Source organism: Eptatretus burgeri, chromosome 4 (assembly GCF_056783735.1).
Source record: "Eptatretus burgeri isolate ZD-2024b chromosome 4, Ebu_testis_v1, whole genome shotgun sequence".
In the NCBI taxonomy this organism is placed as follows: Eukaryota; Metazoa; Chordata; class Myxini; order Myxiniformes; family Myxinidae; genus Eptatretus; species Eptatretus burgeri.
Genome location: NC_140964.1, coordinates 8,795,105 through 8,822,616, shown reverse-complemented (window position 1 = coordinate 8,822,616; position 27,512 = coordinate 8,795,105). Strand labels below are relative to the sequence as shown.

The 27,512-nt window shown below is 43.5% G+C and overlaps 1 protein-coding gene across 9 annotated transcripts in view; it reads right to left on the bottom strand.

The window, feature by feature from the left end:
- CFAP251 (cilia and flagella associated protein 251) overlaps positions 1-27,512 on the bottom strand; it is a 115,284-nt gene that overhangs the window by 47,852 nt on the left and 39,920 nt on the right. For 8 of the 9 annotated variants that reach the window (XM_085876822.1, XM_085876821.1, XM_085876820.1 and 5 more), the window contains 7 exons: positions 20,699-20,839; positions 6,391-6,500; positions 2,212-2,320; positions 1,971-2,051; positions 1,473-1,550; positions 1,057-1,101; positions 719-930 (listed from right to left, as the gene is read on the bottom strand). In XM_085876822.1, coding sequence (XP_085732948.1) covers positions 719-930; positions 1,057-1,101; positions 1,473-1,550; positions 1,971-2,051; positions 2,212-2,320; positions 6,391-6,500; positions 20,699-20,839 — 776 coding nt within the window. The remainder of the gene's footprint in view (positions 1-718; positions 931-1,056; positions 1,102-1,472; positions 1,551-1,970; positions 2,052-2,211; positions 2,321-6,390; positions 6,501-20,698; positions 20,840-27,512) is intronic. The other variant, XM_085876828.1, reaches the window with a different exon arrangement.

Genomic DNA, 27,512 nt, shown 5'->3' with positions numbered 1-27,512 from the left:
TCAGCACCCCCCATGCTCTGCAACAGGGCTTATGGGACTCCACCACCACCACAAATCAGTCAGACTGAAAAGTTCCAAGAATAATTTTTCTTCTCCAAATTATACTTTATAAACTTTCCAGATAGTCTGCGCTGTTGTAGCATTCAAATTACTCTCCTTGAATATGCACACTTAATCCTGAGGATGTATCTTCAGTCATCTCCTTTCCGCATTACTCTGCAAAGTATTGTGATAGAAGTAGTAACTTGTGTTATCACATCATCATCCTCTTAGTGTTTCCATCAGTTTTGGTACGAGATTATGGTTGCAAAAAGAAGTTTGAAATCCACACATTTTTACAACTGGTGCATTAACATTACAGTTTTACAACTGGTGCACCGGGTCAATCTCATTGCTGCCTTATTCAATTGTATTTACATGCACATTGATGCAGCTGGGAAAAATAGGCTGATTGCATCCTTTCCAGGTGTTTCAAAGGCAGTTGTTACATCACTATTAGTGTTGCAAATATTGCTTTTTAGCAAAATACAGCTATGAAGCCACTACTGTCTGAAAAAAAGTAAAGCTAATAGGACAACTAACCCTGATAGAATGATTGGCCATGTGTATTGGTGTAGAGCAGCAGATCAGGTCCAATTCCTGGTGTATTTTCATGCTGTAATGTTATGAGAATGCTATACAACCACAAAAATACAATACATCATTATGAAACACTTACTTCGTTGTCACGCTGAGCATGCTTATGGCCTTCTCCTGCAAGCGAAGGATTTTCACGTTGTGTGTGGTATGTGGCCACGACCCCTTTTGCCCTTTCCCCTTCTGTGATAATTCCCAAACCAACAACTCCCCACAACTGCTGGCCGTGATGGCTCGTGGAAAGCCTGGCTGAAATGCAGACTGGCTCAGCAACCCCACTGGCCGGCCCATTACCTGCAGGGTCGAGTATTAAAAAAAAAACACAAGCCATGTGCTCAGTCTTGCTCCACCCAAACTAATACTTCAGGGACATACTGTGCCCTTATCATCATGTAATGATAATGGGTAATCGATTCTTACCATTTTCTGCAGAAATGGTGTGCTGATATTGATTCCCAAATCCGTCTGCAAGTGAAAGATAGCAAGCATGTCCAATGCATGTCCATGTTGACTCAAATAGCACATCAATAAAAATTACCTTTACAATAGACAGAGATTCCATCTGGGGTTGGTAATCGTGAGTACAGGGACTGAATGCAGCCTTCAGTCGTTGTTCTTTACATCATAAATAGTTTACTCTTGAAATTTTCTAAAAAGTGCAGTTTTTGATAACAAAAACTTCTACTTTCACTCATGTTCTGAACAAGGACGAGTTACTGGTAACTGGACCCACTCGACCTGGTCTCCTCATCCCCATGTCCTAATTTGTTTTGGGGCCACATTTCTTCAAAAACTCCACAAGCACATGCTTCTCAAGATTAGAGTTTTGTGCTTACCCAGTCATAGAAGATCACCTGCTTTTCACTGTTGCTGATCACTTTGTGGGTGTCATCAGGATTGAAAGCAATATGAGTCTGTGTGAGAGAACTTGTTATGAGTTGAGGAAATTGAACTTTATGAGTGGCTGTACTCCACATCATGCAATTATGCTGCTTCTCCACAGACAAGTCTGGATGGTGTGCTTAAGCAAATAAATCTGAATCTATGCTCCACAAATGCCATGGCTTCTTCATGCAGTGAAAAAGATGATCACAAATTATATGAATCAGAAACTGCACAGACTGAGAAACAGACCTACAATGATAGTATGATACAATACAAACAGTATGACAGATTATGACAAAGATTTCATTTCTCTTAAATGACTAACCTTTGAAGAAGTACTTTCATGCACTCAATGCAACAGAATCGGCATGAAGTACATGTGGAAAGGTATGGTTATAGTTCTAGGCTAGCAAAGAAACATCAAGTCCATGAGGTTCTCAAGTACAGACCTGTCTCCCATAGTTCTTGTCGATGTCCAGAGAGCACAAGGGCTTGTGTGTGTTGCCAGTCCAATTCCAAATGCAGACACTCTACACATGCGCCATAAAAGATGCAAGAGTGGTGGAATAGCATCAATAACCATGGTATTTGTACAACTTCCTGTGCTACTGCAAAGCTTTAGGCCTACTGGCTAAATCAAATCCAAAATTTTGAATGAACGGTGAACGAATATGTCCGCATTAAGGCTACCTGCGATAGACCTGCGCTGAGTGTAACGATAAGCTCGCCATCCGGGCTCATATCCATGGCCAGTATCCCCCCCTCCAGCTGTTGCAAGGACAATGACTGTAGGAGGGAGCTACAGAAACAACAAAGAGCCATTGCGTGATGATAAAGCAATGGTGGATGCGCCGGTATATTAACAAACTACACATGTGTGTCTATCAATTAGCAAAATGGTTTAAACGGTGCATTTATTCACAATTCACAGGTAACCTTGTCAGGTCAGGTTCGATCTGTGACCTGCTACAGGTACCATGTAAACCTGTACTAACCTGTTCCATGGTCGGGTTGTCGGCGACTAAACCGTCTCCCCCACCAGGTTTTCTGGTGAGGGGGGTGTTTGGATATGGAAACCCAGCAGGATTAAAAACAAAACCTGTCAAAGGGTGGAGGAGCTCCTTGTGAGCCAACGGCCATCCATATCTAGTGCCCAACTGTGTCTGCAGACGTCCTCCTGCAGTTGGGTTACTTCTTATTAGGAGGTTGGTGGCAGGATTTGCACTCCGGCCACCGTGAAACCATTCATTCCGCAAAACGCAAAAACGCAAAAAAATCTGAAAACCCACTCCGTGGGAGTACCTCCTGTGCAGCTTCCCTTCGCAGGGCAGCTCACCGGATGACGGGATTGGGGCAAAGCCTTCGGGACCCCCAATCTTTGATGATAGGAGGGAAACCACGGGGTAACATCCCTGGGTCAGATTGCGGGAGAGTGTGTCGGAGTGGTGCTGAGGTGTCGTCCACCAGACGGCAGTCTCCTTGGGTTAACCTGAGGCAGTCCCTTCGGGTAGGTGCCTGGAATGTCCTATCCCTAAGAGAGGATGATCACCTGTCTCTGTTATCATCTGAGCTCAAGCGTTTGGACATCGGGATTGCAGCTCTCTCAGAGGTTCGGAGACCGGATTACGGCGAGATAATGGTGGGTGGTTACACCTACTATTGGTCTGGTCGCTCTGATGGTTACCATACCCAAGGAGTTGCTGTAGCTGTGTCCAATAAGCTGACCCCAATGATAATTGAGGTAACACCGGTCAACGAGCGTATTATGAGATTAAGGATTCGTCACTCCTAAGGTGTCATTTCCCTGGTCTCTGTTTATGCTCCGACTGAGGCGAGTGATCTCACCGTGAAGGATGCATTCTACGCCACACTCGCGTCTGTGGTTGATTAGTGCCCCAGACGAGATACACTTCTAGTCTTGGGGGATTTCAATGCATCGACTGGAACTGATAGGGATGGTTATGAGGTGTGTGTTGGTCCCCATGGGTCAGGAACTATGAACCAGAATAGCACAAAGTTCCTTGATTTTGCAAGAAGTCATGGACTTAGGGTGGCTGGTTCATGGTTTCAGCGCCCACAAGCTCATCGCTAGACTTGGTATTCCAACGCTGGCGGTGTGGCAAAGGAGATTGACCATGTCCTCATTGAGGACATGCAAGAAGTTTGGACTTAGGGTGGCTGGTTCATGGTTTCAGCGCCCACAAGCTTGGTTGTGGAGCGCCTTCAAGACCAGCGTCCTTGATGTTGCCGGTGGATGTCTTGGAGCTCACCACAGGGCAAAGAAGAATTTTGTCTCTCAAGGGATACTGGATACCATTGACCAGAGTCACAGGGCCAGGCTGAATGGCAGAGCTGACCTGTTCAGGGAGCTGAGGCGTAAAACTGTACGTGCACTGAGGGTGGACAAGGAGGCCAACGTGCGAGGAATCTGTGAGGGGGTAGAGCATCACCTGTGGACAGGCGATTCTCGTCCTGCTTACAGGGGAATTCGCGCATTACGTTCATCCAAGCCCATCCCTCAGAGCACTGCAGTTCGAGCAGAGAGTGGTAGGCTCTTGACAGAGGAGTCTGAAGTGAAGGCCCGCTGGGCCGGTAACTTTGAGCGGTTGTACCAGGCTGATCCCCCAGCTGCCGAGTTGGATGTCAAGGGTGTTACAATCCCTGTTGCTGACCCTCGAATCAACTGTGGTCCACCTTCGCTTGTGGAAACATGGGCTGCGGTGAACCAGTTGAAACGGGGCAAAGCTCCAGGGATCTGTGGCATCCATGCCGAACTTCTCAAGACTGGTGGAAATGCTGCACTCGTGTCGTTGCATGCAGTTTTGTGCTCTGCCTGGAACACAGGCATCATCCCAACTGACTGGAAGAGGGGCCTTGTTGTCCCTCTCTGGAAAGGGAAGGGTGATCGCCAAGACTGTAACAACTACCGAGGGGTGACGCTGCTCTCAGTGCCGGGCAAGGTCTTTGCTCGGATAATTCTTGATAGGGTTCACCACAATCTGCTTGAGCACCAGCGTCCAGAGCAGTCAGGCTTTACACCAAAGAAGTCAACGATTGACCGTATCCTTGCCCTTCGTGTCCTCATCGAACGCAGTCGAGAGTTTCGGCAGGGGCTGCTTGCAGCCTATGTTGATCTCTGTAAAGCGTTCGATTCAGTGAATCGGGATGTCCTCTGGAGGATTCTTGGTCTTCGTTGGGTGCCACCAAAACTGATCGATCTGATGTCTGAACTCTACTCTGGTACTGAGAGTGCTGTGAAGTGTGGTGGTACCATCTCTGACTTATTTCCAGTTGTTACTGGAGTTCCTCAGGGATGTGTACTTGCCCCCACACTTTTCAGCACTTGTATGGACTGGATTTTAGGGAGGATGTCGGAGAGATCAAGTTGCGGTGCATCGTTTGGGAATATCAAGATCTCGGACCTTGATTTTGCAGATGATGCAGTCATCTTTGCGGAGACTTTAGACATCCTTTTGGGGGCCCTCGGGGTGCTGAACGAGGAGTCAGAGCCACTGGGATTACGGGTTTCTTGGGTCAAAACTAAGATCCAGGCTTTCGGTGACATCTTGGATGCTGCTGTCCTGTCTGTGTCTGTTTGTGGTGAGGATGTTGAGGTCGTGGAGAGATTCACTTACCTTGGCAGTGATATTCATGTCTCTGCTGGCTGCGAGTCAGAGGTCAATAGACGTCTGGGTCGGGCCTGGGGAGTCATGGATTCACTGGATCATGGGGTGTGGCGCTGCCGGTACCTGTGGGGAGGACGAAAGTCCGAGTCTTCAGGTCCTTGGTACTTCCAGTCTTGCTCTATGTGTGCGAGACTTGGACTCTGACCAAGGATCTGAGACGGAGACTTAATTCCTTTGCTACCAGGTGTCTTCGGAGAATCCTTGGCTATCGCTGGTCGGATTTTGTGTCCAACGAGCGGTTGCTGAGAGAGACTCGGATGAGATTTGTTACCTGCATAGTCCATGAGTGTCAGTTGCGGCTGTATGGACATGTGGCTCGTTTTCCTGACGCTGATCCTGCTCACCAGATTCTCTCAGCGAGGGAGTCTCATGAGTGGAGGAGGCCAGTGGGCCGACCACGTGCCTCATGGTTGCAGCAGGTTGACCATCATCTCAAGGAGATGGGGATGGGCCTGGCATCTGCCTGGGGGATGGCCAGACGGAGGCCCCTGGAGTACCGGCGGAAAGTGGACGCAGCGACGCGCTGTTCTGGCACATGCTCCCATACCTGACCTGACCTCACAGGTAACCAAGAGCTGTTAATAGATGGAGTCTGTGACAGAGAAACTGGAAAAAGAATGCTTGTGTGTGTGCATTTGTGATCATGTCAGTTTAACATAACATCGAAAACAAAACAGCCTTATCCATCATTGTCACACATCGGCACTTTTTAAAACTATACAAGAATATATTCAACACCATTGGCACCAATTTGGAAACTGTAAGAAAAAAAGATATCCAGGCAAATAGTCAAATGCTATGGGAATACCACCTCACATGTGCCTTCAATCATGGCAAATCTCTTGCGAGTGCCCTTCTAGTTAATTATGCAACACACCAGTCCACAAACACCACACAAAAGTTCTGATGAGGGTCTGCAATCCCTGATTGCTCTTTTTCTTGTTGTAAAAGTTTTTTTCGAGGTAAAATGACAAAATAAATCCTTCTGAAGGTTTTAAGAAGTTCATAAACCTTGAATCATGTTAAGTTTCAGCCAATGCTCTTGATAGAAAACCAGATGTTCTTCCAGTATCCGATAGATCTCGAATGGTAACACTTATAAAGATACAAAAACAAACACCAAGAAAGAAAATCTCTGATCTCCTCTGTATATGGTAGCATCGGCTTTTGACTGCATGATCACCCGGAGTGGCTGTCCCAGATTTTCAAGATACTCTCCGGACCAGCATCCGCCACTGCCACATAGCGCTTGTTAGAACTGGTTGCCAGGCCACTCACATCATTCTTAAAGCCCTGGTGTGCAAACACACAGAACCTCAAAATCTCATACATTCCATCCAAATTATAACAAATTGTACCAAATTATGGCTTTTAACAATTATTTCACTCAAAAATACATTGAGGATGTATAACCTTTCACCAGGAAAACTTGCCCTATGTGGCCACACTTTCTGCTAAATAATCCAGACCATTACAAAATGTTCTGTGAGGAAAAACTGTTTACTTTTTAACACCTAACATATGTATAAACACCGTTGGGGCAAGCTCGCACAATGAAATCAACTACTCGGGTGCATACTACATGCAGAAATAATAAATATAAGCTTGATATATTTGAGATGCCTGGTGTTGGCTTAATGGTTAGGGTGGTGGGTTTGGTATCCAAGGATCCTGAGTTCAAATCGCACTTGGCTGTTGAATTAATACCAGGTAGGATTGACTCTGCCTGTCATCCTTCCAAGGTCGGCAAAATGAGTGCCAGCATGCTGGTATCCTGTGTCAGAGTGGCAACCCATCCAGGATTGTGCCCAATGGCCAAGGAGACTGCTTAGGCAGCACCAACGCTCGACACAGACTATGGTCCCAATGGATGGATAGATATTTGATGAAGTGATTTGTGAAATATCTTTATATTCAAGAGCACAAGTTTACAATATTATCCAAGGCAAAAGACAAACTAAAAATGTTCTTCTGTCCATGTCTTACCTGTTGCTTTGTTTTTTTTTGTGGAGTTATTGCAGAACACTGAATGAAAATAAGCATATTTAAATGACCATTTATAATTATTTTTCTTCTTATGTGTGGCAGCTTGGCTGCTGGGTAGCTATCATTTTGTTGTGGTGGGGCTTTGTTGCTGATGCTGTGCCTCTATACCAGTACACTGGTACTCATTTTGCCAACCTTGGAGGGATAACAGGCTGAATCAACCTCACCTGGTGTTCATTAAGTGGAAAACAGGGCTTGAACTTGGGACCCTAAGATCCCAAGCCAGCCACCCTAACTGCTAAGCCAACACCAGGCTTACACCGTTTAAAATTAAAAGTCTTCATCTCGTATCAATGTTAATTATTTTAAATATTAATTTATCTTTCTTAAGTTTTTTTTTTATAATTAAATTGTTCTGATTTACTTCTTCATTGTCCCCAGTGTTATTCTTTGAACCCACAATGCTGATCCTTCATATGCTCGTGAGCATCATCAATCGCAGATCAGCTCAAAGTCCTCGCTTTTAAAGGCCCTGTCACACCTTGACGTTTTAGCCAGCGTATGGCAAGGTATCAAAATGTATGTAAAACGCTGGCGTACGCTGAACTATTGATGTTTTTTTTTCCAGTTTTGGAAGTATTCATAACGAGTTGGACGTATGCATAACGTATTAGTAACGTACACAGAAAGTTTCGATAACATATAGATAACTTGTATCAACGAATTCTGAGCGTGTTGTCGGCGTTCATAACCTATGCCCAACGATAGTCTAACTTATGCATAGCGTGCGGCAGCGTATTGCCGACGATCACGTGGCGTAGGCTATTAATAGGCTGCGGCTCGACGATTCAAATCATAACCGCACTAGACATCGAAGTGTCAAGCCGCTGTTACACCTTGACGTTTAAGCCAGCGTATGCCGACGTATGAAAAATTTGCCGAATACGCTGGCACACGTCGAATACGTTATGGGTAAGTTGTGTATACGTTAAGAGCACGCTGAAGCACGCTGGCATACGTCGTAGTACGCCGAGTACGTCGACAAATTTTCAGCATGTTGATAATTTTTCGACGTATGCCAGCGTATGACACACGTTCCGCATACGCTGGCCATAAGTTGTAGGCACATTACATGAACGTTGACACACGTTACTTGTAAGTTACTCATGAGTCGAAGCACGTTGAGGTAATGGTTAGCGTCAGTGTTCCAGACCCCCTGTTTTTTTTTATTTCTTATTTTTTCTTCGGTATGACGGTGATGTTGACACTTTTATTTCTAGTGTGGTTATGATTTAAATCCTTGAGCGGCAGCCTATTAATTATATTATAACCGCACTAGAAATCGAAGTGTCAACATCACCGTCATACCGAAGAAAACAAAAAAACAAAAAAAAAAACAGGGGGTCTGGAACACTGACGCTAACCATTACCTCGACGTGTTTCGACTTATGAGTAACTTACAAGTAACGTGTGTCGACATGTGTCAACGATCGCGTAACGTGCCTACAACTTATGGCCAGCGTATGCGGAACGTGTGAGTCATACGCTGGCATACGTCGAAAAATTTCAAGCATGGAAAATTTGTCCAACAGCTCGGCGTACTACGACGTATGCCAGCCTACTACGACGTATGCCAGCGTGCTCTTAACGTATACAAAACTTACCCATACGTATTCGACGTGTGCCAGCATTTTAGACAAATTTTTCATACGTCGGCATACGCTGGCTAAATCGTCAAGGTGTGACAGGGCCTTAACCCATTTACCACCATGACAGGATCATCAAAGGGGTGAGTTTTAAACAGTGAATTTGTTTTTGTAATTTCTACCAAAATTGTTGACCAAGTGCTCAAATTAGATGAATGTGTTGATGCAGCATAGGCTTGATGAGCCAAATGGCCTCCTGTGTCAAAGTTCCTTGTTACTCTCGCCGAAGGAGAGGGTATTGCATTTGGGCCCATTTGTTTGTTTGTTTGTCTGCACAGAACTTTCGTGTTTTTCTCCGCAACCGCTTGTCGGATTGAGACGAAATTTTCATCATTGGTGCGACTACTCATGTAGAATGTTTTAATGATAATTATGACGTCATAGGTCACGTGGTTTTGCAGCCATGTTGGAAAAATGGAAAAACTTTGGACCTCTGTATCTCTGAAACCGCACCAAGGAAAAAATTGAAACTTGCCACATACCAAGTACTCCTCATGGGGAATGAGTGTGATTTTTTATGATGTCATAGGTGCCTTCGTTAAGACGTCATAATGGCATATGTAGAACGCTACATCCGATCAGTATGAAAAATTTTGAGGGTCATCTAAGAATAAAAGGGTCCGCAAAATATTTTTTGATGATGTCATCAGTCACGTGATTCCACATCTGTATTTTTTTTTTAATCTTCAAAACTCTCCTTCTCTGAAATCGCTGAACAGGTCGAGGCAAAACTGTACACGTATGACTGACCGCCTATCTATGAGGAACAAAAGGTTCACACATATGACATCATAGGTAACATGGTTTGGCAGCCATATTGGATCTATCCTAAAACATATAAAAATCTTCTTCTCCAGAATGGCTGGACAGTTTGAGGGGAAACTTCACGTAAATGTTCCCCAAAGCATGCATGTATAAGGTTGATAAGGAATAATTGATGTCACATGGTTTGGCAGCCATATTGGATTTAAGAAAAATATTAAGTGATGTTTTCTCTGGAACTGCTTAATCAGTCGATGTGAAACTTCACAATTGTGATCTAATAGTTATGCGGAATATATGTTTTAAATTTCAACGTGATCGGACACATGGTATGGTAACCAGAATTATTCAATTTTTTGATCTGGGTTTTATTTTTTTTATGAACGAGGGTCACTTGGCTGTACCTGGATGTGGTTAAGGGTGGAGCAGCAGCTGAAATGTGAATCCTATCCAGGTTCCTCATGATCACTTCATCTTTTCTTTTTGCTTGTTCAGGTTCCTTCTGATGATTCCAATGCAGAACTGTACCTATTTGGTCTTCCATTTGATTTGAATTGAATTGATTCTAATCCCATTCTGAATTAAATTGAATAATAATAAACGTCATGGGTCAGGGTCAAGTGTCTGATAAAAGCGCGGTTGCATCAAAGCAGGACGTCTTGGTACCTGGCCATCACTGCCAGCAGTTATAAAGTGGCAGTTCTAATTATGTCTCTTATTAATTACGTAACAGACCAATACACAAACACCACACAAAATAAGTCCTGGTGAGGGTCTGCAATCTCTGATTGCTCTTTTTCTTGTTTTTCATGTGATTGTTTCATATTTTTGCTTCATGTGACCCTTCCCGCAAACATTTATTTGTTAATAAATATACCTGGTGTCGGGGTTAGATTTCGCTTGTTCTGGCCGTTTGGTGGTTTAGGGTGCTTTCAGGTTGAGGTTTGGAAAGCCGGTTCAAACCGATCTCAGACCACGCTCGGGAATCAACGGTTTGCTTGGCCCAATTAGATCAGTCACGAATGTCTATCGGCACTTCTTCATGTTAATTCCGTAGTCCCATTGAGTATTATAATGTGGCATACTGGTTCGGGAATTTTCTCGGGAATGTGGACTTAGCTGGTGGTTGCGGTCATTTTTGGCACGACCTACCAGACTCAAACCGGGTCACTGAAACAGATCCGTGGCTGTAAAAATATATATTTAGGGTAAATTCATCAAATTATCCGTGATCATAGTCATATGTGTTTATTATTGTGAATTAACGTTCTTTATATTATAAATGCACATGCTTGGTGTTGGCTTAATGGTTAGGGTGGTGGGCTTGGGATCCCAGGATCCTGAGTTGAAATCCCACTCAGCTGTTGAATTAATGCCATGTTGGGTTGACTCTGCCTGTCATCCTTCCGAGGTCGGCAAAATGAGTGCCAGCTTGCTGGTATCCTGTCCCTGTGTCGAAATGGCAACCTGTCCAGGATTGTACCGAATAGCCAAGGAGACTGCTTAGGCAACACCAACGCTCCGCACAGAGTATGGTCCCAATGGATGGATGAATAATTGCACATGAAACAAACTGCTTCAGTAAATAACAAGAACAGTATCATTTTATCATATCAGTCAATATTTTATTTGTCCACCGTTTGCCTTCTTGAGTGCCATCAGTCTTTTACCCGTGCTTCTTGAAAACTAATACACTCTTACAGGAATATTGTGACAACTATCCTTTTGTACATTCCACAGTTCTGAAGGTTAGTTGGGTTCCCCTTGTTCTTCTCTGTTTCCAGGTAATTCCATATGGCCTCAATGGGACTCGTGTCTGGACTCTGGGGTGGTCATTATAACACTTGGAGCACACCAGCTGTAACCTTGTTCTCCAACTACTCTTTTAATATATTGAAAGCATGTTTTGGATCATTATATTGTTGGAAAACGAATCCTCTTCTGATTAAACAATAACAAGTTTCCCTCCATCAAAAGCTGAGCTGCAACTGCAGGCAGTCGAATCCTCTTCTCTTCTGATTAAACAATTTCTTGAGATACAACCACAGCTGAGATACAACCTCAGACAGTCACAGAGCCCCTCCCCCATGTTTAACAGAAGGTTGCAAACATTGCATGTTGTGATGTTCTCCAGGGCTTCGGCATACCAACTGGCGTTTCTTAGATCCACAAAGTTCACACTTTGATTCATCAGACCACAGTGTTCGATTCCATTGTTCAGCCGCCTGATCTTTGGTGTTGCCTTGCAAATCTCAGGCTTTTCACCTTATTCGGAGGTGTCTTTGCTGCAATCAGCCTTCTATGAACAGTGCTGAAAGATATGTTAATGTTCAGACCTGCTTTCATTTCTTTGTCAGCTGCTGACTTGATTTTCTCTCACGTAAGCTGAGCAACTAATGGAAGACTAAATTTCCAGGAGTTTTCCAGTACAAAAACGTTGTTTTCTAGGACTTTTAATACAAACTAGACGACCTGTGAACACGTTGGGTTCCCGTTGACAGCGGTTGATGAAAAAAGAATTAAAAAAAAAAATATATATATATATATATCTCCAGCAAACTATACCGCTGAAGTTGTTTGCATTGATCAAATTCTCCCAAAGAGTACTTGACTGAATCGGGAATTGATTTTTTAATAATTATCTTGCCAAAACGAAGTTTTTGCAAGATATGTTAGTCAGATATACTACATGTCAGATATATACATATATATCAGATATACTACATGTCAGTCAGATATACATATGCAAGATATACTACAGAATCATTCCAAATTGTACCTTTTGCAGCATTAATCACCAGCTTCTGTCACATGGATTGCTTACAAAGGGTAAACTGAAACGAATAATTATCCTCATTTTCATAAAAATTTCAAGGTAACAAATTATGCTCTCCACAGACGAGGTAGATTTTTGGACATCAGTAAACTCATGTTTTACATTGGGGAGGGGGGGGGGGGAGGTTATGTTTCCTCTTACTTATAAACTCATACGTCAATCACCCTCGCTTGTAGTACAAAACCAAAACATTCACTACCCCTTATATGTTCTGCACATTACTTGGAGGATACTGTTCTCGTAAACACGATAATATCTGCTCAGCGATGCTGTGCACTCCCATCTGACCAAGCGTATCCAAAACTTACACTGTGTCATCACTTTCCTCGACTTTTTTTTACACTTGGTTCACCACTAGCAACAGTTTTCCTCTTGGGAGCCATGGTTAAAAATCATGACAGGCAATAACAATGTTAAACAAAGGAATTGATTAGAATTCCACAGAACACAGTGTTGACTCAGAGATAGGTGCAGTACCATACTGTACACACTATCTGTCTCAGTTACCATCTGCACCACAGCAGCGCCACTGATTTACAATTATATCTCCACAATATTTTTCCACACAAATCTTCTGCAACTCCCGTGAATGCCTCTCTGTACTTCTTTTACTCTTCATCCAGACTGCTGGCTTCCTTGCTAAGTTCCTCACACTTCGTCACTCTCTCCTTGTAGTAGACAATGACCTTTTCTTTGCACTTCCACCATTTGCTAGTCCCACGCCCTTAGGTTCCCTCCTTTTCTGTATGCGCACAACATACACCACAGGCTTGTGCTCAACTGGTGTTCACTGAAAGCATCCGTATTGAATCTGTTTCTATCAATTTGATTCAGAAATTCAAGTTTTTATTGTGATATTGGACCTTCCTCATGTGAAAATAATTTCGCACATCAACTTTTGGGCAAATGTGCATGTGCAGTCTCAGCTCTCTGGTAAGATGACTTGGTACAGGTAGTCAGGGATCCAGACCCATGATTTTAAGATGGACCGGACACCACTTCCTATACTTTGCAGGCCTCGATTTTCTTTAGTTTGGTGTCTCATTATGAACAATCAAGAGGCCTGCTCGGGCATCTCGATTGTGAACACATCACAAATTGTATTTGAACATAAGTACCCACCAAAAAATGAGTGCGATTTTCGGTATCACTAATTTTTCAGAAAATGTTTCATAATTTCCTCAAACGTCAAGTTAGACAGTTAATTTCAACCCCAAGTAAGGACTTTGGCATGATCTTTCATATGCTGAGGCCAAATGTATCAAGTTTTGCCAATTAGAGGTTGAAAAAAATGATTTTTTTCAGTCCAAATTGCCTGCAAAATTTGCTAAATCAGCAATAAATTGTTTTAATTTGTCTTAAAATCAATTAAACAACTAATATTCTTATTATGTTGTCAAAGTGACATAGTAGATGCAATAGGGACCACTGGTCATCATTATAATAATAATACCGAATATAAATACGTGTACATGTGTTCATACACATACATATACATGTATATACAATGAACATTATTTTGCAGATAACGGTAAACCACACTTTTTTCTTGCTGGAATGGTGGTTTGGATGTGCACACAGCATGAGCAACAGGTTTCTAACACATATTTATTACAGATTATGATCGTTTCGACATTATTATATTGTTGCGGATTCGCGCCCGCCGGCGTGCGAACGGCCACGTAACTCGAATCGCGGAACGTCGCCCACCGGACGGACAATCCAGTCGTGACCCTCTCGGACTAACGCCGGGAACCAGTCACGGGTGGACCTTTCGGTCTCACCACGATCGTGCCAATCGGCCCCCGCGTGGGATAGGGTTGCTCGCCAAATTCGACCTACCTAAGTACCCACACGGAGGGTAGACCGGGCGATCGCACCTCGCCGCAGGTCGACTTCGGACACGGGCCACTTTAAGCGACCCGTTCCGTACTATCGGGATAACCGAGCGGTGTTATTCGTCGGCCTCGACGGTTCGATTAATTATCGGGCGTTTTAGCCCACGACCAACCCTTTACGTGAAGCAAGATGGAGATTCAATGAAAGAAAAGACGAAGCGAAGCGGGAAAACAGTTCAACATGAAGCACATTTATTTCGCGATGAACGGAAAGCACACATATACAATTCCACCAAAAGCACATGTAAAAGAAGAAGACAATGCAATATTACACAAAAAGCAAATGCAACAATGCAGATCTAACCGACTACCGGGCACTCGGCAACACTTATACAATTTTACTTCACAGACGGCGCCGACAACACATATTCCCAAAGCAAAAGAAAAAGAACCACCCTCAAGGATGAGGCGGGCCTGGGGCCGAGACCGGGTCGGGCCTACCGTCTGATGATGAGACGCAGAGCGGCGGTGGCGCCTCAACTCCGCGGGCCTCGCGGACAGTTTCTGGTAGGGGGTGGGAAAGGGGCCCCCTTTGTCGCACTATCTCAGCGCGGGGGGAAACAGGAGGGGGTTGCTGATGCTCGGGGGAAGGAGGATATCACCCTGTCTCGGGTCCCGCGGCGAGCGTCTCCTCCTCGACCTCGGTCGCGTTACTGGCCTCTCCCTGTGCAGCTCCCGGCACCGACGCGAGCACCCCCTCGTCCGCCTTCGCCGCCGTCACCTCTCCACAGCTCCGTCTACTCGCCCTCTCCGTCTCCTCTCTTGGCTCGCCCCAACTCTTCACTCTTGATTTCTCCCACTTCTTTCCAGCTCCACCGACGACTCTCTTGAACTCCGCACAACTCTTAACTGAACTGCCTTGACTGACGAACGCAGCCGTTTATATAAGCCCCGTGGCTTCGCTCTTTCACCCTTGACCCTTTGCCTCCGACCCTTCACCTCTCTAACTGGCTCCCCATTGGCCCGAGGAAAAGTGGGAGTGAATGCTTTTTGATCCATGTATTTGCATATAGCGACCGCCCTCCAACGCCCTGGAGGCGGGGCCAAATCGCCCCTCGCTCACCGATTGGACGGAACAGAAGTGGGCGTGAGTCGTTTTTGATCCGTTTTTCTGCGGAAAGTCCGTGATGTTTTTGAATACGCTGCTCGGTGCGCGCCCTGCACGAGTCCAGTATCGGTGCCCACGAGTGGCGCGAGAATGGTGGGGGTGCGATGGTGGCGAGTTGTGACGGTAAAGGTCGTGGCGGTTGTGGTGAAGCGGCGTTGTGGTTGGTGGTTGTTGTTGTGAAGCGGCGTTGTGGTTGGTGGTTGTTGTTGTGAAGCGGCGTTGTGGTTGGTGGTTGTTGTTGTGAAGCGGCGTTGTGGTTGGTGGTTGTTGTTGTGAAGCGGAGTTGTGGTTGGTGGTTGTTGTGTGATGGCTGTTGAGACGTGGTTGGTGGTGGTAATAATGGCGGCTGGTCCAAAATAAAGATAGTAAAAGAAAAACGGCTATCCTGAAGAGTCGCAGCCCGAGTGAATGACATTTATTCCCTCTAGACAACGGGTTTGGGCCTAACTACACATATACTTACAGAGATATCTCACCTAAGGGACCTGAATGGTGGTTTGTGAATTTCGTCAACCACAACAATATGTATATCAGGTTGTGTGTTGCATAGCAGTACTACACTCCACAGACACATACTTAGTACATCGTGTATCTACCTATTGATCCGGAAGTTGGGACCCACGATTACAAGTATACAGTCAGTTAAGATTGTGAATAAAATAATTAAGAACTAATTAAGAACTAACACATCTATTGATTTAACATGCATATGCCTTCATGTGAATGAACATTTAAATTATATACTTGTAGGTGTGAACAATGGCTGAACCTGAACGCAAGAAAAAACGACAGTCCACTGACTTTGGTCCATGTGTGATCTGCCAGCAGTCCTCGGCTGAGACAGTACAGAAACTAACCGAGAAGGGATTAGAACCATCTAAGAGCCTGAAGGTTGAGGAACGAATTCGCCGACAGCAAGCGCAGCAGTCGAGCCGCACATATGAGATACACGACAACTTACCTATTCCACCTTGGAAGCCATTCATTGCAAACCAGACAAACAAGGCAGCTATACAGAATTACCTCGCAGACTCCTGGACCACGCATCACAAGGAAATGCCTCAAGGTGTGAAACTGATTCTCGGTGGCATGTACAATGAAGCAGACAAGTCTGTTGTCATTACAACTGATGGATCGCATGTGATACCAGATCTGCAATGTGAAGATCATGAGGAAGCTGACACGAGCATCTTTGCTCATATCGCGTATTGTGTGTCCCAGTTTGGATACACACTTATTGTTGTTCAGACAATGGATACAGACATACTCGTCTTAAGGCCCGGTCACACCTTGACGTTTTAGCCAACGTATGCCGATTTTTGAATTTTTTTTCTAAAACGCTGGCACACGTTGAATACATTATGGGTAAGTTTTGATAACATTGAGAGCACGCTGAAAAACACTGCCATACGTCGTTGCACGTTGGCTTTAAACGTTGTACTTTTTGGTTGTCCTCAAATTTTTTCATGCTTGAAATTTCACGAAGTATGCCAGCGTATGACTCACACGTTCCGCTACGCTAGCCACAAGTTGTATGCACGGTCTGCGATCATTGACAGACGTCAACACATGCTACTTGTAAGTTAATCATAAGTTGAGACACGCCGAGGTAATGTTTAGCGTACCCGAAACTTATTTCTAACCTATGATTAACGTGTTGTTGGCACGTTACGCGATCGTTGCCACACATCGATAGACGTTACTTTTAAGTTACTCATAGGCTGAAAAACGTCGGTATAATGGATCGTCCTTGCGTCAGCGTCCACGGCCAGGACACTTATTTGCAGCATTCTTCAAACTTTTCTTCGGCATGACGAGGATGTTCACACTTCGATGTCAAGCTTGGCTATGATTCCAATTGTCCATCGGCAGCGTCTATTTAAAATAGTCGAGTTTGAGTGTTTTAACACGTTCAGAAGAAACGCTTCAAATTTCCAAACCCCAGCGTCAAAAAACAAAGGCGAGTGACAGAAATTTAAATCGTTCATTGTAAACAATGAAAATAGCTGAGTGGTACCGTTTAAAAGTCGTTGAGTGTAAAAAAAATCCAATTGTTGAGCGCAAGCGTCTACTTTCAATAGTGGAGATGCAGCCATTTAAATCGTTGAGTTTATCATTTAAATCGTTAAATCGTTAAACGCAAGGACGATCCATCATAACCCACACCCTCCCCATCACACTCAGCTACTACTGCCAACATGAACAAACTACTACTAATACTAATACTAATACTAATACTGTTACTGCTGACATGGACATCGACTCAAAAAAGGACTCGAAAACACTGTTGGGTTCCCCTTTTATGAGCAGCATTTTTATATACCAATTCCCAAAACCGCTGGGAACACGTCTTTATATGGCAGTTGTAAGCTAGAAACACGTTAATTTTTTTTTTTTGTCGACCGGAAGACGTCATTGGAATACGTCTACATACGTCGATGTGTGTTGGGACTATGTACAGAATTGGTTCAAAGCACGTCAAACATAAGTTAGAAATAAGTTTCGCGTAAAAAAGACATTACCGCGACGTGTTTCGACTTATGAGTAGCTTATAAGTAGCCTTTGTGGACGTGTATAAGCGTCCACATATCGTGTGTAAAACTTATCCCCATCGCATGCGGAACGTGTGTCATATGCCGAGTACGTCGTAAAACTTTTAACATGTTTAAAATTTCTTGACGTACTCTACTTACTACGACGTATGATAGCATACTTTAGCGTTCTACTCACGTATACCAAACTTACTCATACCGTATTTGACGTGCCCCAACGTTTTAGACACATTTTTCTTAGGTCAGCATACGCTGGCAAGATCGCCAAGGTGTGACCGCGATGTTGACACTTCCATTTCTACGGCAGTTATGATTCGAATCGTTGTGCGTCAGCCTTTTAATAGGCTACGTCACGACCTCGTCGGCGATGCGTGCAACGCGCTATGCCTAAGTTAGACTATCGTTGGGCATCGGTTGTGTAGGCCGCCAACAGGTTCAGCATTCGTTGGTATAAGTTATCTATAACACAAAGAAACGTTCTGTGTCCGTTACCAATGCGTTATACATAAGACCAAGTCGCTATGAATACGTCTGAATCTTTAAAAAAAACATCAAAAGTTCAACGTAAGCCAGCGTTTTAGATACATTTTAATACGTTGCCATCGCTGGCTAAAACATCAAGGTGTGACCGGGCCTTTAGCCGTTTATTACAGTGTACGCATACCTGGGTTGAGAGAGCTGTGGGTGAATAAGGGCTCCGAGTACATCCCATGTCACACAATCGCATCAGTGCTTGCTGAAAAGTATAATCTGTCAGTTCAACTTGCGACATCGGCGCTTCTCTGTGGTCATATAATGAGTGGGTGTGACACGGTTAGTTATGCATTCGGAAAAGGAAAGAGGAAAGCCTTCCAAACAGTCATGCTGCATGCATCTGAGCTCACAGAAATGGTTCAATTTGGAGAAGATTCCCTGAATGTGTCACCAGAGGTAGTTACTGCATGTAGAGATTTCTTCATTAAGTTGTACTGCGATTTCAGTGGCGATCTCAACCAACTACAATACATGCCCATCTCTTTGGACGTAACGAAGTCGACATAAGGAAACTCCCCCCAACTGAGAACGCTTTTCAGTATATGTACAGCGGTCTATACCAGATAGCAACATGCAAAAGATCACACAGGAGCACCATCCACTTGCCAGACACTACATCATTTGGAAGACAGATTCTGACTGGAAACTTAGTTCCCATCCTGATAGACAAACCACCAAAGCCTGCAACAGCCAAGCAGAAGCGATACGGCCAGTGCAGCAAGAGCAAGTGCTTCAGAAATTGCTCTTGTGCTGCAGCTGGTATCGACTGTGTCATTGCATGTAAATATTCAGGCAATCCCACCAAGTGTGCTCCTTTCAGGGACGATAGTGATTAAGATGAATGAACTAAATGTACACTGCAGTCCAATATTTTAACTGAGACTCCAATATTCGTTTTATTGTCTGCAACTGTGAGACAAGATGCAAGTTGCAAATATTATTTAAACATCGATTCACATGTATAATGTGTAATTCTATTCAATCAATATACATGTATTATTATTTTCTACATATCTGAAATGAAAAAGTATGATACATTATGATAAACATTCGTTCAATTTGTATCCAATCTGTTATGGTAAAAGCTGTTTCTAACAAATAAATATATATTATATAAAAATATATATATTCACTATTTTAGGGTTGGTTGACATAAATACATTTATATCACTCGGTGGGTGTCACTGCTGGTGGACAATGTGTCCCCGCTCGGTGATACCATCAACCCAGTAGCTTCGTGCTGAATGGGTATTTATGTGCCTGTAGTACAAACCAGTTACTTTGGGTATTGCACTTTCGTTCGTATTTTGTATGGTATGTTGGTTGTCTGGAAGCGATGTGTACATCCAGTATATTGTAGAAACAACCTTTTTCATGCTGTTGTCCCTTGATACCTTGATAACTCCATCAGGTTTTTGTGTGGAAAGTTTGTATTTTTTTTTTCAAAAATCTTTATTGTATTAAATTTAATTGTATTCACTATTTTAGGGAAGGTAATTGGCTAACAAATACATATATATATATATATATATATATATATATGTTAAATGAATATTAATTGACCCTACTGTATCAACTAGAAGTTATTTTGAGAGCACAAAATCAAGTTTAAGATGAATGAAAACATATTTACTGCTGATTCAGCTATTTTTGGGGGTCAATTTGCACTGAAACGTAATTTTTTTTCAACCTCTAATTTGCGAAATTTGACACATGTGACCTCAGCATATGAAAGACCATGCCAACGTCCTTACTAGGGGTTGAAATCAACTGTCTAACTTGATATTTGAATAACTTATGAAACGTTTTTTGAAAAATTAGTGATACCGAAAATCGCATCCATTTTTTGGTGGGTACGTATGTTCAAATACAATTTGTGAGATGTTCGCAATCGAGATGACTGAGCAGGCCTCTTGATTATTAATCCTAAGGCACTAAACTAAAGAAAAAATGAGGCCTGCAAAGTATTGGAAGCAGTGTCCGGTAACTCCTAAAATAGCGGCCTTTCTGAGTTTGGATCCCTGACTCAGGAGCCGTCAATCATTTTAGTATTATACGTGACACCAGGTAAGCAGAATAGTAATGAGGGCAGAATCGAGTTTTTTTTACCTGCAGTAGCTGCTGTGTGTTTGATTCAATGTTGTAAATGACAGCCACTTGTCCACAGGCATAAACAACAGCCTGCCGTTGTCCATCGTTCAGACAATGCATCCTCACATTGCAGTTCACTCCCAAACACCACTCCAGCTTCTACATAAAATCCATACAAGCAATGGACATCGTTATACAAAATAACGTTAAAGCATCTGGATGTACCAGCTTATGAAGGAACACACAATTGCTTACTCTACAAATTATACACACTGTCATACGAGTAGCTGAGATGTATTTACTCAAAACTTTGTGATATGGATAAACCGTCAAACAAATAGGCAGCACTCGGCCAGGCCAAATACATTGAGTGAAAGATACAGAAGACGTGATGCAATTCTAAAGGACAGGTTTTTTTCTCACATGGATAACTACCATTAGAACCAAACTGCTTTGAAAAGACACAAGGTAAAAACTAATCAACATCTTGCTTCAGTGTTACATTGTACTGCTTGGTATGTCCATCCCATTCCCATTACATTGCACCACCATTACAACAGGAGTAAGGTGAAAATGTGTTGTGGAACATCACCCCCACCGATCCTGCATCATTTCAACATCCTCTATCACAAAACACACGCAACCAAATAATCAACTGGAACGAACACCGGTAGAGCACATACTTCCACCAAGCTGAACAGTTCACGTCTTGTACCCCACTAATAGGCTGGATCTGGATCGGGACCTTAAGCAAAATCTAATTGGCTTGTTCTGGTCACCTAACCAACACATCCACCTCGTTTTGTCATAACTCGTCCAAAGTTTTTGAAATATCATTCAATACACCCAGAGCCCGACATTCGTAGTTCCAACATTCGCAGGTTCCACGTTTTCGCGGTTGATAATTTATGACATGATCCTACATTCGTGGGAAATTGCCCCACGATTTGCGGTTTTCATGGCGATTTTGTTTTTCATGAGCTGCGAGCATAACACAGTTCTAAAACATATCTTCCACAAGCCACACACAAAATAGCTAGATTACGTACAGTACAATACTGTACGTATGTAAAAAAACATATCTTCCATGAGCCACGAACATGACCTGCTTCCTGAACATACATTGTAGCTTCACGGCATTAACATAGTTTTGCGGGATGTCTCTCCAATGTAATACGTCATTCCCAGTGAGTTAATTACAGAATGAAAACACTAACAGCATCTCTTGATGTATCCAGTAATTACCAGGTCACCTCATGTGGACATTACCCAATGGAAACATTCAACACAACTTAGTGTAAATCACCATCTTGCTACAAAAAGCACCATCTGAGCTGTTACATTTTAAAAACGCTCAGCATAATCTGCTTGCAGATAGAAAAGACATCATGTCCTGTGAGAAAAAGAATGGAAATGTTCAACATATCTATAAGTGTACTTAGCTGCTAGCTACATACGGACCAATTACACAATGGCATCACTCACCACATCTATTATCAGCAGCTGAATACAGCATCACCCATATAAATCCCCCACAAACAATGTGCAGACTACTCACCGCGTCCGGGATCGCCATCATTCTCATCCCGTTGCTCTGACCTGTATATTGGCTCTCGCTCCATTCATTCTTTGAAAAAGGCTCCCAAGGATTGAGCATAACATTCAGAAGGGTATGCATCAAAGTGGACCACTGATACAGGAGAAGGTGAAGCTCCCGCATGATCATCTCTCTGGCACAGCTGGTGTGAGCATGAGCACCTAGGGTACAAGTGGCACCTCCAGTCCGTTTACAGCGAGCAGGTAGTGGTTCCACTGATTCAAGGCAGCGCAATATAATTTTCGCAACATCAACCTTGGAGGGCAGCATGCCTCCATGGACAACACAGCCAAGGCATTCCCTGCAGAACGCATGAGCCTCATCGAAGAGAAGGGGTACCTGCTAGAGCAGGTCTTTAATGCTGATGAGACTGGCTTGTTTTGGAAAAAGATGCTGACCAGAACGTTCATCTCACAGCGCGAGAGCAAAGCAGCCGGCTTCAAGGCCGCAAATGACTGGGTATCCCTTCTCCTCTGCGCAAATGCCGAAGTGGACTTCATGGTAAAGCCCATGATGCTCTACCATTCCTTGAACCCACGTGCACTGAAGAACAAAAACAAGCAGGTGCTGCCCGTGTACTGGAGGGCAAACAGGAAGACATGGGTGATGTCTGAACTTTTTATGGACTGGTTCCATTACTGTTTCATTCCACAGGTCGAGAGGTACCTGACAGGAAATAACCTTTTGTTCAAGGTACTCCTGCTGCTTGATAACGCTCCTGGCCACCCCACAGACCTGAACGGTGCTCAACCAAACATTGAGGTCATGTTCCTACCGCTGAACAGCACCTCTTTCATTCAGCCACTTGACCAGGGGGTAATATCAACTTTGAAGATTTATTACACCCGGCGCACCTCATCTTCATCATCCCCATCTTCTTCATTTTGCAAAGTTACGTGTACTGTGTTTGTTTCAATAAAAATTGAAACGGTACATGATATTGTTTGTTTTTGTTTCACGGTATGGTATGGTATGGTTAAGAGACTTTAAACACATTCTTCAATAAATTGGAAACTGTACTGTACCTGGTGTTGTCGTTTTTTTATTTGTAAGCATCTTTAATGAAACTGTAATCATGCATTTATGGTCGAAAACATTTTAAACTTTTAATACTTTCCCCTTTGAACCAGGAACTGCTGCAAACAGATAATGTTATCCCCCTTGTCCCCATTGTACCAATTCCTCAAATTTGATGGTGTTGCATTTGCAGCCTTTTTCATGAACCAGAAACCACCGCGAACCGATAACTTATCCCCCTTGTCCCCTTTGTATAAATTCCCCGGATTTGATGGTGTCACCATTTGCAGCCTTTTTCATGAACCAGAAACTGCCGTGAACCAATAACATTATCCCCCTCATCTCCATTGTAACAATGACAAAACACTCATGGATTCTTCCCCCACACTCACGGATTTCACCCCAACATTCACAGATTTTGACCCGACATTCGCGGATTTTTCACAGGTCAGAAAATCCCTGGAACCTATACCCCCATTTCCCATTGAAACAATGCCCCTGCATTTGCGGTGTTTTTCCGGAACGTATCCCCCGCAAATGCCAAGGTCCTGGTATATATAATTTTGGTCGCATCTCTCATGATGAAGAATCACTTTTTAAAAAAAATTCTCATATCTGGATTCGGATTTGGGTCTTCACCAAAATCGAATTTATTTGGCCTCGTCACACACCCAACCTGTCCACCAAGTTTTGTCCGTATCCATCCACAACTTTTTTAGATATCCTGTTCACAGACAAACAGACAGACAGACGTGAAAACATAATGTCTGTCCACCTTTGGTGGAAGAGGTAATGAAAGACTATTTAGTCAAATCATGACAAGCCAACTTAATCATACACCAAATAAGTTCCTGCTATGCCTTGATAAAAAAGTGAGTTGTAAATCGACAAATCTGCAATTTTACTTCTTACGGAGCACTGTTTCCGAAACAAATCTGTCAAATTGGCATAAGGATACCAAGTTGAAATCGTACAATCGACCAATTGCAGCAAGAGTTTCTTCTAAGACTTTGGTGGGGGACATTCGGGAAGCGGTGAGGATTGTTTCATCAGATGCATCGATCATAGTATCGTCACTGGAAGTGGTACAGAAACGACAAGATAAGTATCCAGAACCTCACACTGATTCTTCACAAACACCTTCACTGCCTTCGGGGGAAGATATCTCAGCAAGCATGGCATTCTCTGCAAAAGTGGTTAAATGTGCCATTTTTTCTTTCGAAAACGGTTTGGTGGGAGGCCCGTGCGGCTTACTGCCCCAACACCTGAAATACCTAACAACTGAGTCCCTCGGCAATGTCGCAATTAACTTATTGGATGCAATTGTGAAGATCAGCAACAATATTATTTTATGTGGTCACATTCCAGAAAATGTGCATGTGTTCATCTTTTGGGCTATCTTGGCGCTGTCTTGGTGCTGCCCAAATCAGATGGTGGCATTAGGCCGATTGCAATTGCGACAACGTTGGGACGCCTCATGGGCAAAGTGTACAAGAACAAATTGTCCACCATTTGCTCTGCAAAGTTTGTGCCTCACCAATTGGGTGATGGTCTACCTTTGGGGGCAGAAGTGGGCACACATGCATGTAAAAGATTCATCAGCCACTCTCAATCAAAAGAAAAGTCGTCTTAATGATCAATTTCATGAACGTTTTCAACATTATCCGGCATGATGTTGTTTTAAAAGCAACAAAGACACACGCTTCCTCTCTCCTTCCATTCGTTTGGCAAGCATACTCCAAACCATCAACTTTGAACTTCAGGGATATTTTGTTGAGTTTGATGGAAGGTGTGCAGCAGGGCGATCCTCGAGGCCACTTCCTCTTCACCTTGGGCATTCAAGACTTTAACAACTGTCCCAGCAAGTTTAATGTTTGGTATTTGGATGATGGAACCCTGGGAGGGATTATACAACTGTTTTGGCCGACTTCAAAAATATCCCCGATGCAGAAGAGTCTTTCGGCTTGAAAATCAACACACTCAAGTGCAAGTTGATCATTTTGGATTCGGACATGAACAACAAAATCTCCATACTATACAAGTTCCGTGAAATCGCTGCTGACATTAAGCTTGTTGACAGCAAGGTAATGACACTCCTGAGTTCTCCTTTGTTGAGCAGTGTAACAGACGAAATCCTCAAAAGCAAACTCAACCATTTGCGATGTATGAGGAGCAGGCTAAATGATTTGGATGCCCACAACGCTTTGTTTTTGCTAAAAAAAAATAAAATAAACTGCTTTGCAATTCCGAAATTGTTGTTCTTTTTGCAGTGAGTTGCATGCTTTGATAGCAACATGCCTTTTCCTATGCTTTGGACCGAAAAAAGCTTTGGAAAGTGTTTTTAACAATGAGCTGTCAGAATCAAGATGGGCTCAATGTTCGCTGCCAACAAATAACGGTGGCCTACGTGTCAGATCTGCTTCCAAATTGTCACTGCCAGTTTTTCTTTCTTTGGCCTCTACCTGTAATCTACCAGTTGATGCTGTACTACCACAGAATGTTTCTCAGGCTGATTACTCTGATTTTACAGGCGCTCGCTTGCAGTGGACGGAAAACGCGGGTGTCGTCGGTATTTGCAGGATCCCAGCCAAAACATCCAGCCAATCGGCTTGGGACACTCCTTTGTGTATTTGATTGGTTGAAACCCTGCTCCCTTGCTCATCCTCAGACCAAGAACGGGTGAGGTTGCCAACAACAGCCTCCGAACATTCAGAATATTAGCTGAATGGTATCCCCATCCCCTCTCTCAGCCTAAAGTTGGACAATTTTCAGCTGAGAATCACATGTGGCCTTCGACTTGGTTCATTCACCTCTGTGCCTCTTTCAGATTTGCATTTGCAGCACGGCAGTCAACTCCTCAGAGGTGCACAGTCTGAGCTGCAATAAAAGCACTAGCAGGTTCCCTCACCATTATCAAGTGAATGACCTCATCAAACGGACCTTGGCTTCTGCAAACTTGCCCTCTGTTTTTGAACAAGTCGGGGTTTCCAGAGTTGACAGTAAGAGACCCAACGACATGTACATCTTCACCTGGAAAAACGGCAGGAGATTGGTCTGGGATTTTACATGCAGCGACACCATAGCTCCAAGCAATTTGCCTACATCATCATCCACACCAGCTAAGGTTGCCGAAATGACGGAAATGTGCAAACTCACCAAATACGCCAATTTTAGGGAGAACTATGAAGTTATCCCCATTTGCGGAGACATTCGGTTCTTGGCCAGAGAGATTTGGAGACATTCAGGGCCAAACGGGCTCAAATTCATAAAGGATGTTGGAAATCGTGTCCGCACTGCTATGGGAGAGCCCCGTTCCACATCGGTTATTCTACAAGCCATAGTAAAGCGATACAAAAAAGGGAATGTGGCGAGCACAACGGGAATGGTTTCAGGGTCAAAAAAATCTTCATGAAATTTTTTACCTTTGATTTTTATTTGAAATTGTAATTAACCACAAATCTTTTGGTCATTCATTTCTTATTCTTGTGTTTTATTCCTTTTTTCATGTGTGTATTTTACAAACTCTGATAATTACAGTAACAAATTTGAATGCTTCAAAAATTTAAATAATATATATTTTTTCATTAAAAAAGTGAGTCACATACACTCTCGCAGGACTGAACTGGCACATGTGTGATGGCCATTCATAAGAAAAACCCCGTCTGAGAGGCTTGAAATAGCACATGTAGAGATGCTATATCAATGTGCAATGAAACTACAATGCAGTTGATTTAATGATTAAAAATAGATAGGAGATGGGGAGAAGAGACACCAGAGGGTGACGATGACAGGGAAGTTAACTCGACATCCGATTCTGGTCGATGCTAAATGGGGTTTCCAAACACTTACACGAACACTTATTATGGTATAACTGATGAATAATAATTAACTCCTCCTTAACCCCCGTGGCAATCTCTTAATATTCTTAACTGTTTCTTTTTATTACATACGAGTAAAGGTATCAGCCGTTGCCAGGCAACCCTCCTCCTTCCCTTTCCGTCCCTCCTCCCACCCCATCCCCTGCCTCCTCTCACCCCACCCCCTTCCCTCCAGACTCCAGCCCCATCCCTTCCCTCTTTCCACCCCTCACTCCTCCTCCCACCTCTACCTTTCCCTCCTTACCCCCTCCAGACTCCTACCCACCTCTTCCTTTCCCACCTCCACAATTTCCCTTCCTCCCCCCACCTCTGGACTCTCACCACACCCATTATCCTCCCT